At 32.3% G+C, this 15,491-nt stretch overlaps 1 protein-coding gene across 1 annotated transcript; it reads left to right on the top strand.

Moving 5' to 3' along the window:
• Positions 1–10,718: 10,718 nt before the first annotated feature.
• Positions 10,719–13,709, top strand: LOC145056815 (abscisic acid 8'-hydroxylase CYP707A2-like). The gene is made up of 7 exons (XM_079004538.1): positions 10,719–10,962; positions 11,060–11,378; positions 11,482–11,868; positions 11,967–12,141; positions 12,247–12,353; positions 12,533–12,651; positions 13,240–13,709. Exons 1-7 carry the CDS (start codon positions 10,766–10,768, stop codon positions 13,328–13,330), a joined length of 1,395 nt encoding a protein of 464 aa, XP_078860664.1. The 5' UTR covers positions 10,719–10,765; the 3' UTR covers positions 13,331–13,709.
• The last annotated feature ends 1,782 nt before the right edge of the window (positions 13,710–15,491 follow it).

The raw sequence follows: 15,491 nt of genomic DNA, 5'->3' as shown, positions 1-15,491 counted from the left end.
ATTGTAAATTCAAGATAGTTGTAATTTGTTTTAAGTTAGCTTCGATTCCTCTCTTTGTTACAATGTAGCCGAAGAATTTTCCAACTTTCACACCAAAATGGCATTTAGAAGGGTTGAGCTTCATGTTGAATTAATATGTTGAACGCCTCGTCAAGATCTTGGAGATGATTTTCATATTTCTAGGATTTTACTACCATGTCATCTATATAGAATTCCATGGCTTTTCGAAGTTGTTGCTTGCACATCATGTTCACTAGTCTTTGGTATGTAGAACCTACATATAACAATATATACATGTTAGGGTTATGAAAGTAGTATATTCTTCGTCTGAACGCTCCATTTGTATCTGTTGAAATCCAGCTGAAGCATCCATGAAGGTAAGGATTTCATGACCTACAGTTGAATCTACCAAAGAGTGTGTGTATGGAAGAGGAAATTGATCTTTAGGGAAGGCCTTATTAAGATCTATTAAGTCCACACATACACTGCATTTTCCATTTGTATTTTGGGCTACTGCCACATTGGCCAGCCATCTCACGAATTTTACTTTTTTAGTCATTTTGGCCTTGAGCAATCTTTCAACCTCTTCTTGGATGATCAAGTTTCTGTCAGGTGCAAACTTACTTCTTTTTTGATGAATTGGCCTGAAAAGTGGATCAACATTTAACTTATGAGTTATTATATCTTTAGATATACCTATCATGTCTTCATCTTTCCAGGAAAAGGTTGATTTCCTATTCTTCAAGAACTTGGTAAGATCTTGGTCAAGACTCACGCCTAACAACACCTAGATGTCAAGATCCTCAAGATTAAGAAAGAGTTCTTTGACTTATATTTCCTTAGCTTCCAGAACATCTCATGCTTTTTCTTTAGTTTCTATGCTTGGCTAGGATTAGTTGAGTTTTTCATCAAAGTGGTATCACAATTTGTAGCTTCTTGTTGGTCGTTGTTGATTTTTACCACTCCCCATGGTGTAGGCATCTTCACACATTTGTGGTAAGTAGAAGGAGAACTCTCGAGTCATGGATCTAGGGTATGCCTAAGATAATATTACATCAAGACAAAGAATCAACAACACAAATACATAGTGTAGAGTTAACTCCCTTATGTATATAGGTAGTTTGATCTCTCCAATTATATACTTGGCTTTTCTACTGAATCCAACTAGGACTAAGGATCTATAAACTATCACAGATTCCAAGATGTTCATCTTATTGAGTATCTCTACTAGGATGATGTTAACTAAGCTGCCACAATCTATCAAGATACTTCGAACAAAGTGATTACCACATACAGTGTTATGACTAGACCATAATGTTGTGGATGTAGGACATTCTCCCCGTCATCTTTGTCGAAAGAGATCTCCTTTTTTTGTCAAGAATGCATTATTTATTGGCATGTATTCCTTTTCCATCTTGGAAGATTTTTCATATCTTTTAGTTGCAGAATAAGAAGATCCATAGATTCATATCCACCATGGATAAAATTAATTACCTTGGAATTTGAGGGTGGAGATGTTATTCTCTATGAATGAATTTCAAGATCATGGGATCCATTTCGATTCTTGTCTTTTCTTTATCCTAAGAGTTCCTTCAAATGTCCTTTGCTCAACAAGTAACTGGTCTCCTTTCTAAGAGTGAAATAATCTTACGTGAGATGTTCGAAGTCTTTGTGATAAGCAAACCATTTGTATTTGTCTTTCCATCCTGGTGTTTTATTAGATTTCTTTGGTTATCTTGCTTTATCCTACATTGCATAGAGCATACCTAAAACATTAACAGAAAAACAATAGTTAGAGATCGTAGGATAATCTTCATCTTCTAGTGCATTAACCTATGATTCTTAGATTTTGAGTAAGGTTTAGCTCTGTAATATTTTTCGGATGAAGACTCATTCTTCCTATTATGATGATCATAGGACATGTTTGTCCTCTTCTGGATCTTCTTGTCTTCCTCCAGCCTGATGAATCTTAGTGCTTTATTTATAACTTCCTCCAATTTGTTGTATGGGGTCATGGCAATATCCTCGTAAACTACTTAATCTTTATTTAGTCCCATCTTGAAAGCTTTTCCGGCTATTGCAACATCTAAATGTAGGAAGTCTAGAGCTTATTTCCCAAACCTATTAACAAAATCTCTCAAGGACTTATCGTAGCCTTGAGTTACATTGTAGAAGTTACTTGTTAGCTTCTTAAAAGTAATACAATAGGAAAACCTGATTATTAAACAACCTAACCAAATGTATGAAAGAAGTAATTGAGTAAGGATGGAGATTTAGGAGCCACTTTAGTGTGGACCCTATAAGGGTTGAAACAAAACCCTTTCATATAAAAGCCTTATTAAGATTTTGTGCTATTGGGACTATCTCCATTTGTTCTCTATATTTGACGACATGCTCCTGAAGATTAGTAGTCATGTCATACATCTTCATGTTCAGCATCTGAAACCTCTTTGGAACTTCAATGTCGCATATCGGGGGTGAAAATCTTGAAATCCTATGGCTCATAGGTGAAACCTCTAGTGTTGGTTGGATGACACCTGGTACACTCGAGGTCATGTCTCTTAACTATCTAAGTTCCTTCTCCATGACCGGGTGTATCCCAGAATCTTGTGTGTTAAATGGGATGTTAAATATCCCTCCATGATCCTGGAATACATGACCTCCCATGCTAGGAGTCACACCATATGTGAAGATAGGTGTCTATCTTGATATGAAGTCTCTAGCCTGACATTCTGAAGATGCACTAATTTCCAAGTTTAGGATCATGGGTTGTAAGATTGAAGATGGAGTTGGTGTAGTTTCCATAGGCCTTCTCAGATTTGGGCTTAGTGTCTCCATCCTTTTGAACAACATATTATTGGTTGCATTTTGCTTAGTGATATGCTGCTCCATTCTGGTTAGCATGTATATGATCTCATTTTTTGAGACCATTACTGATATTTCTTGGGTTGTACTTCCATAATATTAAGCTGATGAGGATGTTCGAAAGATCCTTCTAAGGATCTCAATATTCCTTCTTTGTGAGGTGACAGCAGGAAGTGGGGGTAATCTCTGACCAGCGAAGATGGATGGAATAGTGCTAGAACTGATTGAAAATTCGAAAAAAAAACTTTTTGAGTAACTTTAAAGTGAAAACCCTAATAACACCCCTTATCCCACAAATGGTGCTAAATTGGTTTGGTCAGATATTAACAAACTAATTTTGTCACCAAGTTAGTAAGTGTGATGTGATGTTTAGAATAAGGTAAATGAATTTAGAGTGCTTAAGATCTTGAAATATGTTGATTATACATCCTCCGATTTTCAGAACCAATTAAAACTCTTTATTTGTGCTTTATTTAATTGAGAGGCGGAAATTCTCAGTTAATTAAAATAATATTGAGATAAAAAAAAGTTATTTCATTGTATTAAATTCAGAGGATGTCATCATTCATATAGGAACATACATTACAACGTAAATATATAAAAGGTCCCGAAATACTATAACATGTACATCTCTTATTTCACTCGGCAACCTAACTAAGATTCAATAGCCTTACATCCACTATCTGTGATGCACATAAAATGAGTGGGTCAGGTTTGGTAAACCTGGTGAGATGCATAGGGTTTTCAATTCCATAATAATTTAATGATAAGAAACCATAATATCCTTCCTACAAAAACAATCACTGACAGATAATATCATTATCATTATATACTTATAAAGGAAGCATTTTGCCTTTCACCACATTCATTTGAAACTCCCATTCATTTTTCCTTTCACCAAATTCATTTGAAACTCCCATGACTTTTCAATTTCTTTCTAATAATGATTATAAGTTGGTTAATAAGGTTAAATAAATATAAAACCTAAAGTGTAATAATATATAAACTAAATCTCAATATTAAAAGAATATATTTTCTTCTACTTCTAAAGTTATGTTTTTAACTTTTAACATATTATACTTAATTTATTAGGTCTAACATATTGTTGTTTGAATAATTTGTATAAAATACTTAAATTGTTAATTTAAATATAACTTTATAGGATCATCTTAAATATAAATTTTAATTCAACTTAAACAACCGAAAAAATGTTTTGTAAATAGTTAAAAGTGATAAATTGTAGTGACTTTCTGATAATGATTATAAGTTGGATAATGAGGTTAAATAAGTATCAAACATAAAGTGTAATCATCAATAAACCAAATTTCAATATAAAAATATTTTTTTTACTTCTACTTATAAAGTTATGTCTTTAACTTTTAACATATTATACTTAATTTATTATATTTAATATGTTGTTATATGTAAACCATTATCAGTTTAAAGCTACAACTTTTGAACAGTTTGGACAAAATACTTTAATTGTTAATTTAAATATATAACATAATAGGGTCAACTTCAATATAAATTCCAGTTCCACTGAAAAAACTCAAATAATATTTTGTGATTAGTTAAAAGTGATAAATTGTAGTGCTAAATACAAAAACTAAATTGTAATATCAATTTAACTAAAATATTTCCTAAAGATATTTTTATAATCCTTAAAAGTTTTCAAATAAGTGGCTTGAAATAACTTACAATAAAAATAGTTGAAAATAACTCTATATAAGTGATTATATTGTTACCTTTAAAATAAAAAAAAAATGTTTGATGTTTTAAATAATTACAATGATACAAATTAAAATGTTAAGCAAATAAATTTTAAAAATTAATTAACAATAACAACAATTATAAATAGCATTAAAAGATATATTAAATTTAAATTTATTCATGACTCACCCGCAAGTAAACGTCATTTAAAGGATTGAGATTATACAGTTTTAATTGATGTATATATTATTATATAATTCAAAATAGTCAATATATTATATCAACTTAGTATACGAATTATTATATCAAATTTAACAACATTATTGTTATATTAAAAAAAACATATATTTGTACAGATTTCAGCTATATAGATGCTTCTGCACAACGTGTGGGCATTCGCTCAGTAGTTATATATAATCTGACATATATCTCCTTAACACATATAGCATTTAATAGATACTTTTACTAAATTATGTTCTTGAAAGAAACTATGCACTCACCTGACAGAAGTAGTTGACTAGAGGTGAGGGTAACGCTTCGCCTTAACACTTCTAAAAGACCAAAATGTATAAAGTACTAAGTCTTAGTCAAGTTTCATAATCTTGGGGACTATTTAATGATAGTCTAGATTCCTCAATAATCCCAATGGTTACATCAAGATCTATCAAGTAAATAATAACCATGTAGGATTATATTGGATGTAGGGTCTGTATGGTATATAAAGTATACTGTTTAGAAATCTCACTTTAAACACCTCACTAAATCTAGCCTAGACATCATTCTCGTAAATAGATCAACTAGTATAATGACTTGGAATCACTGACAAATCTTAATTATAGGTTCATAATAATGACTATGACTATAAATAAAAGTTCGCTATGCACCTCGAATGTGGTCGGAGGTGGTGACGTGTCACTTTCCTATGGTGTCACATGTCGTGATTAGGGTGTTGTGTTAGTGCACGTCGTGCATCTACTCGCTGCGAGCGGGTGCCTGTGAGTTTTCCCGATTTCTTAAAAACCCATAACTTGCTCATATGAGCTCCATTTTTGATGGATTTTATATTCACATGTAGCTATCGATAAGATCTACAGCTTTCACTTAGACCTTGTCGGCTAATTTTGAATTTATTTTTAAAGTTGTATTTTTACAGGCTTTGACTGTTAAAGTCAGTGTAAAAATCATAGCCCTTTCGTACGATATTCGTTCTCGACTGTCTGTATATCGACAGATAGGTATGGACGATATCTTCAACTCTTTGTTTATATTGTTTTGGCTAAATATCCACCGATGTAAAATTAGATTTCTGAGTTATATATTGCTACATTGAATCTTAGAAAAATCATAACTTCCTCTTACGAAGTCAGGTTTAGACATTCTCTATATGAACACTCTCGATTTAATGACAAATACGACTTTCGTTTAGATCACTTGGGCTAAAAATAAATTTATCAAAAATTTACTTTTTAAGATATGTAGAGTCATACCAGTTTAATCGCGAAACTTTGAAGAAGCATAAATTTTTCATACGAAGTCGGATTTGAATGCTTTTTAAATTTCTAGAACCCTTGCTACGTATACTACAACTAGGTTAAAATTATTTGTCCTAAATAACCTTTTATTTTCGACGCATATTTTAATCTTATTTATTTTATTATTAAATACTTATAAAATATTTTATAACACATAAGCACGTAAATATATGAATAGTCCTTTCTTACTCATTCATATAATGATTACATTAGTTGCACAAAGTGATTACTGGTTATGACTAATCTAGCAAGAAACGCAGACGTTACAGCTAAAGATCTTAAAATGTATTGAAGATCTTGGAATGTGTTGACGATCTTGGTTATCCTCAAGATCTTGGGTAGAAAACTATATTGTTCATAAAAGTACTCGATTAAAGTGTAATATAAATAAATGTATTTGGGACAAAGATAATATTAAAGCGGTTTAACAAATGACTTTGTATAATAAAGCTTAAGATACTCTAAGAGGTACCAAGATACCACAAAGTTTCATAATAATTTTGATATTGAAAACGGGTTAACAATCAAGAGAATAATGATAAAAGTGAATGCGGATCAAACAACACTAAGTAAATCAAAGTAAATACAAGAACATAGAGAATTATAAGGAAAGCCCTTAATCCTTTTGGATCTCTGACATAAAATCTCGGGAGATGATGAAATCACCTACCATAGAACTTATATTAAATCGAAACAAAATTGCAGGCATTAGCTGATTTTAGAAATAATGTAAAAGTGCTTAGGTATCGAAAGAATTAGAGAGTAAGTGGCAGTCAAAGAGAGAGAGAGAGAGAGAGAGAGTGTGTGTGTGTGTGTGTGTGTGTATGTGTGCGTATGATTGGCGATGAGCTAGTCTTTATTTACATAACAATAATAACTAAAATTCTAAGATTCTTGGGATCTTCCTTGATCCATGCTTGACCTAACTTTTACAATGGTCTTCAACATTCATGAGGCGTTGACCACATTAGTTTTGACCTAGTCTGTTCCTTTATTGTCAAGCTCTAAGTTCTCACACATGATATCACAAGAAAGACGATGATAATCCAAGATATTGATTAAACCCAAGATCTTGGGCTTGTTAGGGAAATTAGTACAAGTCTAAGATATAGAAATAATAAGCTGAAAATTCTACCCACAATAGTATCACTAAAAAAATGAAACCAAGAAAATATTGTTTGAAAGAATAGAGAAGTTAATCTCATGTTTAGTAAGATCTGTTCAAACTATACCAACTCTGCCTTCATTTTTGTAGCCTAGGATCTTGAACTGTGAAGTCGGGGCATCTTTAGAATGTCAAACCAGAGACATAATCCCAAGATAGGCCCAAATATTAATAGATGGTGCAACTCCCACCATAAGAGGTCCTGATTCATATGATTTAGGAGGAGTATAAGCATTCCTCCCTATGAAGAAGGTGTTGAGATGAGCTATGTATGTCATGGCGAAAGAACTCATACAATTGACAGACATGATCTCAAGTGTCCCAGATGTAATTCAACTCATTTCAGATGTGTCATTTGTCAGCCATAATCTTTCAAGATTAATTTCTTAATAATTTAGGCCTTGTTTTTTATGTTATTGACCCAGTCCATTCAAACCTATTTAGCTGACTCGGTCAGGTCAATACGTTTGATACCCTCCTATGTTGCATCTTACTCGGTAATGAATGTCTGACTGGGTCGTCTAAAAAAATCTTGAAGACTGAAACAGAAAAGGTTCATTCCCTTATTCACCCTTCTCCTACATTCTTTCTCCTTTCCTACCCCGACATCTGCAAAGGCAAACTATATCAGCACCACTCCTGCCTCCTTCTCATCTCGATTTCAAGGTTAGCAGCAATGTTCCACAATCTTTCTTAGCCGGTAAGCGTCTCTTCTACTGTTCCCACCATGAAATCAATTTCCTTTCTTCTCATCTCCAACTGTAAAATCAATTCTATTTATGATTTTGTATATAATTGTATGATTATCCGAAGAATTTTGAGTATTGCTCTGAAATATTGTTGTTTAATTGCTAAATTTTTGGAACTCGAATGTGGTTTTGGGATTCTTAACAGTGAAATTTGTTCCAAGTTGTTTGAACCTAATGGTTTGGTAAGTTTACTCTAATTACATTAACGTCCTTGAGGAATCCTAACTCATATTGATATTGTGCCCAGTGGGAACATACACAAGCTTCAAAAAATAGCCATGGAAAGCCATCTTTGGATTTAGAAAATTCTTTTTTGTATGAAATAGGAGAAGAGGATTACAAATTAAATAGGAATTTCAGTATTTGAAACTTGATTGGCTCGATGGATATGTGAAAATAACAAAACTAATCATTTTTAAGCTTAATTTATGCCTTTTGTCTGTTGATTAGTTTCTAAGATTGTTAAAGTTAATGAACTTTCTGACATATTTATAAGCTTTATGATCTTTGTGATTAGGAAATGGTGAAATAAAACACAAGAGTAAAGTTCCTGGAAATCTTCTGGATAAATCAATGATCAAAAAAAATTTCATTTCGCGGTTGTCATGTTGAATATGAGAGGGAAACAAACATAATCATCAATACATGGCTAGACTTGAGGAAAACATCTATTTACACATCATAATGTAATAATCCATTTTATAATTTTATTTGTATTTTTAAATGATTTGTGTATAGAGCAGTAGGGTAAAATATGTATTTTTTTATCGGTCACCGCATTCAGTCAGATATACAATCAAATAACATGGTTTTTTACTTACTTAGGATTTCTTACCTTGACAGACTTTTTTCAGTCAGTACTTTCTCAGTCAACAACTATCAAACGGTACCTTACTCTATTCAGGTACTTCCCGAGTACCATCCACCTAAACCAAATACTCTCTACTCATAGTCGACCGACCTAAAAACGTCAAATGACTTTTACAATATTGATTTTAGGGGAATCTCCAATAAAGTCCAAAAATTTTAGGTCAGTTTATGGTTTAGTCCTAAATTAAATTTTGTTTACAAAAAATGACAGAATACCGGGCAAAACTTCGGAATAACCCTCTGTGGCTAGTTTCGTAGATTTAGCTGATATTCCGACTTTTTTCGTTAATTCGTCAAAATAGTGGGACTTTTTCGTTAATTCAGCTAACACTTCGGAATAACCGTTTTATCAATATATAAAAAATTATTTGTTTTTTAAATGAGTGTATTTTTTTCATTTCTTTTTATACAACATTATATATTCAGTTTTAAAGTCACGAAATTTATAAAAAAGTATATGTACAATCCAAAAAACTAATAAAGTTCATAAATTTGTCTGAAAAGCTTTACCGAAGATAGAGTGCTCCATGATTGCAAGATAAAATTCATACAAAAATATTGTATATTTTCTTTTGATTTCAACATTGGTTTAAATATTGAGATAACCACAAAACATACATAATAACACTAATATGATATACTTAAATATGTGGGATAACCTTTCTTGTTAATACTCATTTTCTTCTTCATTGTATTGGTTATTTAAAACCTTAATCCATCTGCCCTTTTCTCCCTCTGTTTCTTTTTATCTATTGCAAAATTGGGAAGGATATGATAAGGGATACATTACACATAACCCTCAAATAGATCTATGTCTTTCCTTTTTATGTGCATACACACACACATAAAAGTTTCTGATCTGGAACTTGTGTGTGCGTGTGTGAAATGAGGTATCAAAGTTTAAGTGAATCTGTGTTTTGTGGTCTATCCAAGGCAAGAGTAGCTGCTACCAAGATGTTGCTACTGTCATTGGCAAATTGAGATACGAGTTTAACATGAGCGTATTGAAGTGCATGATTCAACCCGTTATTTTCGTGTTAGTTTAAAGTATAGACCTTAGAAGTATGTCATTTTGTGTTAGATTAAAACACTAAATAAGTTGAAAGAATACAACTTGGAGAGGTGGAAAAGAAAAAGTGAAAAACAGAAAGTAGTAGTTTGAGAAGCGAATGAGTGAAATTGACAATAAGTTTAAGGGTAATTAATCAATTAACAAAAAAAACCCAAAATTTTGATCAATTAACGAAAAAACCTAAAATACTTGTTAAATCTTCGAAACCAGCCACGAAGGGTTATTCCAAAGTTTTAGTCAATATTCTGTCATTTTTTGTAAACAAAATTTAATTTGGGATTAAATCTTAAATTCGCCCAAAATATTGAGACTTTATTGGAGATTTCGCTTGATTTTATCAAAATGTATTTTTGTTTTGAACAGTACTATCGAATATAATAACACTTAATCATGTTGCTTAAAAGAAAATATATGATATATCAAATGTAAATATCTAATAAACTATTGTCTAATATTACATGCTATAAGAAGTAACCTAAAATGCATATTATACTTTTTTTAGTTAGAAACATGAAAAACAAAAACAAAACTAAAATCCACAGAAAACTATGCATTTCACGAACATTATGTCGCATAATAAATATAAACACATTCAAATCAAACCCTTTTGAATTGGATAACCAGGACCCAGAATTCCGTGCATGAGTGACCACCTGTAACAGTGTACCCTCATCCCCAACCCCCCCCCCCCCCCCCCCACCACCCCACCCGCACCCCCTCATTCCCTTACCTATACATACCCCTCTTCACTCCCTTCATTTCTCCTCATCAGTACCTCGAACTGCATCATACTAACAAAGCCATGGAATTCATTACCATTACCATGTTGTTTTCTCTATTTATTATTGTTTCCTCTTTCTTCCTCTTCACCTCCGCCGCCGACGGCCGCCGGAAAAACCTCCCTCTCCCGCCGGGCACCCTCGGCTGGCCATATATTGGTGAAACTTTCGAACTCTACTCCCAAAACCCAAATGTCTTCTTCACCTCAAAAGTCAAAAAGTGAGTCCTTTCTACACTTTCACCCCATCGATTTACAGTTAACATCTATCACTTTCACTAATCAAACGAACCAAAATCTTTTGAATTTTTGTTACAGGTATGGCTCAATCTTCAAAACCCACATCTTAGGCTGTCGTTGCGTCATGATTTCAAGCCCTGCGGCTGCTAAACTCGTGCTCGTGACCAAATCTCATCTCTTTAAGCCCACATTTCCGGCGAGTAAAGAGAGAATGATCGGAAAACAAGCGATTTTCTTTCATCAGGGTGATTATCATTTCAAGTTAAGACGTCTTGTTCTTAGAGCATTCACGCCGGAATCAATCAAACACATGGTTTCCCACATTGAATCCATCACCATCGACGCCCTCCAATCATGGGAAAACCGATTAATCAACACTTTTCAAGAAATGAAAACAGTAAGTGAAAAATTCTCAAAACAGGGGATTGAAAAATGTCAAACGACAATTCGACATCAACGAACACTCTGTTTTCTGACTGAATTTACTTGTTCATCTCCAGTTTACATTCAACGTCGCATTGCTTTCAATTCTGGGAAACGATGAAGTTCTCAACAGAGACGATCTCAAGCGATGCTATTACATCCTCGAAAAAGGGTATAATTCAATGCCGATTAACCTTCCGGGGACTCTGTTTCACAAATCAATGAAAGCTAGAAAAGAACTCGCGAAGATCATAGCCAAAATCATATCGCGTAGAAGGGAAACAAAGGAACAACATAACGACTTGTTGGGTTCTTTCATGGAAGACAAAGAAGGACTCACCGACGAACAGATCGCCGATAACGTCATCGGAGTTATCTTCGCCGCCAGAGACACCACCGCGAGTGTTTTAACATGGATCATCAAGTACTTAGCTGAAAATCCAGCAGTTCTAGAAGCTGTCACTGTAAGAACCTTTCCAAACTGCAAAAATCTCTGTAAATCATAACTAACTTTTCCAGAAATTATTGGAGGTTTAATTTATTATATTCTGTAATTTTACAGGATGAACAACAGGCAATAAAGATGAGTAAAGATGAGTGCAATGAAGACAAGGGTTTGAGTTGGGTAGATACCAAGAAGATGCCTATAACTTCCAGAGTCATTCAAGAGACACTCAGAGTTGCTTCGATCTTATCTTTTACCTTCAGAGAAGCTGTTGAAGATGTCCAATTTGAAGGTTTGTTCTCAAATATAATATAATAATATCAATAATTATAAAATATTTAATATTATTATTATCGTTATTAAAGTTTTTTTTTTTTTTTTGAAATGAAATTTGTAGGGTATCTTATTCCTAAAGGATGGAAGGTATTGCCATTATTCAGAAACATTCACCATAGTGAAGAAAATTTTTGTGATCCAGAGAAGTTTGATCCTTCAAGATTCATGGTAAATTATATTAAATAATATTATATTTATTTACTTATGTATTTTTATTTTTTATTAAGTAGTTGAAAAATGGGTTCTTCTTTCTATTTTGAGATCATGGGTCAGTGGGTTTGGGTGGGATCTTATACTAAAATAAGAAAAGTGAATTGAAATCTTGGTGTTTATTGTGGAATTGACAGGTGGCACCGAAACCCAATACATTTATGCCATTTGGCAGTGGGATCCACTCGTGTCCAGGAAATGAACTTGCGAAATTGGAGATTTTGGTGCTCGTACATCATTTGACCACAAAGTACAGGTTTGTGAAATAGATCTTTACGCTACTTCCTTATTAATTAAATAGTTTTATTTATAAAATACAATAAATTGATTGTATGTATGTGTATATTAAAGTTTTTCCATTAGTTTATTAAAATTGATTTCATACGAAATATATGTACATGTTTTTGTTATTTAAAAACCAAAAAACATGCAAATTTCAATAATTAATATTATAATAATTATAAGATTAAATTCCGTTATGTTTTCAATCTTGATCTTAAAAAGTTTGTTTTTGTAACACTGATATTTATTTGAGGTTATTATTACGTTTTTCGTCATGTTAATCCCAAAAATATAATTATTTTATTGAAACATGTAAAAAACAATACAATAAGTCCAATATAGTAAGGTAAAACTTTTTTAAGGACAAAAATTACAAGAAAAATGTCAAAAATGTAATTTACTCTATCTACAATATTCAATTCTAATATATTTATTTTGGTAATATTGTAGTTTTTAACATATTAACAAAAAATAGGAACCAATTTATAGTAACATAAATATATACTATGTAAACATCTAAAGTTCTTGCTAATAATAACCAAGCATTTTGGATTGTCTGTAGGTGGTCAGTGGTTGGTGCACAGAATGGAATTCAGTATGCACCATTTGCTCTTCCCCAAAATGGCTTACCCATTAAACTCTCTCTCAAGTGATGCCCCTATAGAATTAGTCAACGCTCAATTTTTGTTTGACTGTTGACTATTTTAGTCAAAGTAAACGAAGGAAACCCACACCATGAAGACAGATGAGATTTTGTCCATTTCCATTTAAAGGCATATGATAAAAGGACAAGTAAATTGTATATAAAACGTCTCCTTAAGTCAGAAGTCAGAAGTCAGAAGTAAGAAAAGATAGATATTTGGTGGTGATTTTGTAATAAATAAGATGTTTGGGGGAGTTTAGGTAATAGTATCTATTTAAGGTGATGAGATCATGAGATATTTCATAATTGAGCTTTTCATTGACTTTACTTCTTGTACAAAGTCCGCAAGGCATTTATTGATAAATGAAGTTTGGTCCCTTTATTTTTTATTTTTTATGTTGTCTCCCTTGCTGTCTCTGGTTTTCTTTGTTTCCATTTTCATTTGCTTATTTATTGTCATTGCTTACATTACAAGTTCAAGATAATATTATTTCCGACACAAATTAACAACTTGCTTCATCCATTGACTTAAAAATTAGATAAACAACTTAAATAAATAAATGTACATCCCACGTTTTTTTTTATCATATTTCATATTTTCAAAAAAGAAAAAATAATAATAACACGCAAAAAAATAATGTTAACGTAGCTCAGTCAACATAACATACGTTTATGGTCAGGAGATATTATTTTTATTCAAAAGTTTAAAATCGACATGTTTCACAACGATATTGAAAACCTAGATATCGGCCTTTATTTATTAGAAAAACTTATACATAAACACTAGCTACAAATCCAAATTGGGTCTTGATTCCATGAGCTTATGATCATCCATACTAGCTATCTACGGATCAACTACGGATTAACTAGATGATGGTCTTTAATTCTCAAGCCACATTTAATAATCTCCATATCGACTTGCGTAGTACTCCAAGCTACATAAACCAAGTTCTTCTCCTTGTTGCTAATTCACCTCATAAGAACTTAACTCTTATGGATAACTACTAAGTCCTAAAAAAGCTTGAACTTCTCTGTTGAATACGACTTTTTCAACATATTACACTACTAGAAAATAGGTCTTTAATGACAAGTGAACTATGACACACACTAATTTTATGACATACATTTTTGTATGTCATAAAAATTGAAAATGTTATTATTTCTAAAGTTAGAAGGGTATGTAACACACATTTTTATGTCATAAAAGTAGTGTTATCATTTAAAAAAACACAAATATCCCCATCAAATATGTGTGTCATCTTTCTTTGTGCCATTTTATAATTCCTAAACCATGCGTTCGTTCTTGAAAAAAAGGAAATTGCAACCTAACCCTAAAGAATCTTTATCACGTTCTCATTCCTTGAACTTCTTTCTTAGCCCCTTTCTTTCTCCCTTTCATTCTCTCTAACTCAACAGCTAAATCTAATGGAGAAGACGATTACTTACAGACATCGTTGGCGAATCTAACCAAAACCTAATGTAACATTACCTTAAAGAAGTCTGGCTACCAACAGTCCTTTCTTTCGTGATTTTCCATTTTCCCTATATTTTGATTCACACCGACGGTTCTTTATATTTCCTATCGATTCCCTATAACTTAGCTCAAGAATACTTCTCAATTCTCTACCTCTTCCTCGATTCTCACCGTTTACCACCTCTTTTGACCAACGACCATCAACAAAGGATAAGATATATTTCATATCACTGTTGGAATAAACCTTAAATGAGTTCATTCTGTCATCGTTATCCCTAATTATTTCTATATTGATTTTTTAATCTCTTTGTTAGTGCTAATTGTGAGTGTGATCGATACGGACTAGTGTTCTTGATATAGGGTTTTGATTCATTTGATTTGTCATTCAGGTTGGATCGTATACAAATAGTATTTGGGGAAGGATCACATGTAAGATCATGGGATGCAAATAGGATCGTATAATCATGATCTGATCCGATCCCACCTTCCTTTGATATTTTTTGAAAAAAAAGTAAAAAAGAAAATTAAAAATAGAATTTACCACTTTAAGTCTTTTACTCTCTACCAGTTTACCGTGTACCATTTTGTTTTGAGACTAGTGTTTTAAAGTTTTATAGCGTTTGAACTGAAAATTGAATGTTGCATATATTTCCCATCTTTTAAACTTATAAGTTAAAATTATGCTTTTTTATGGGAT

Source organism: Lactuca serriola, chromosome 6 (genome assembly GCF_051521515.1).
Source record: "Lactuca serriola cultivar US96UC23 chromosome 6, Lser_US96UC23_V15, whole genome shotgun sequence".
In the NCBI taxonomy this organism is placed as follows: Eukaryota; Viridiplantae; Streptophyta; class Magnoliopsida; order Asterales; family Asteraceae; genus Lactuca; species Lactuca serriola.
This window is presented reverse-complemented; position numbering and strand designations above follow the sequence as displayed.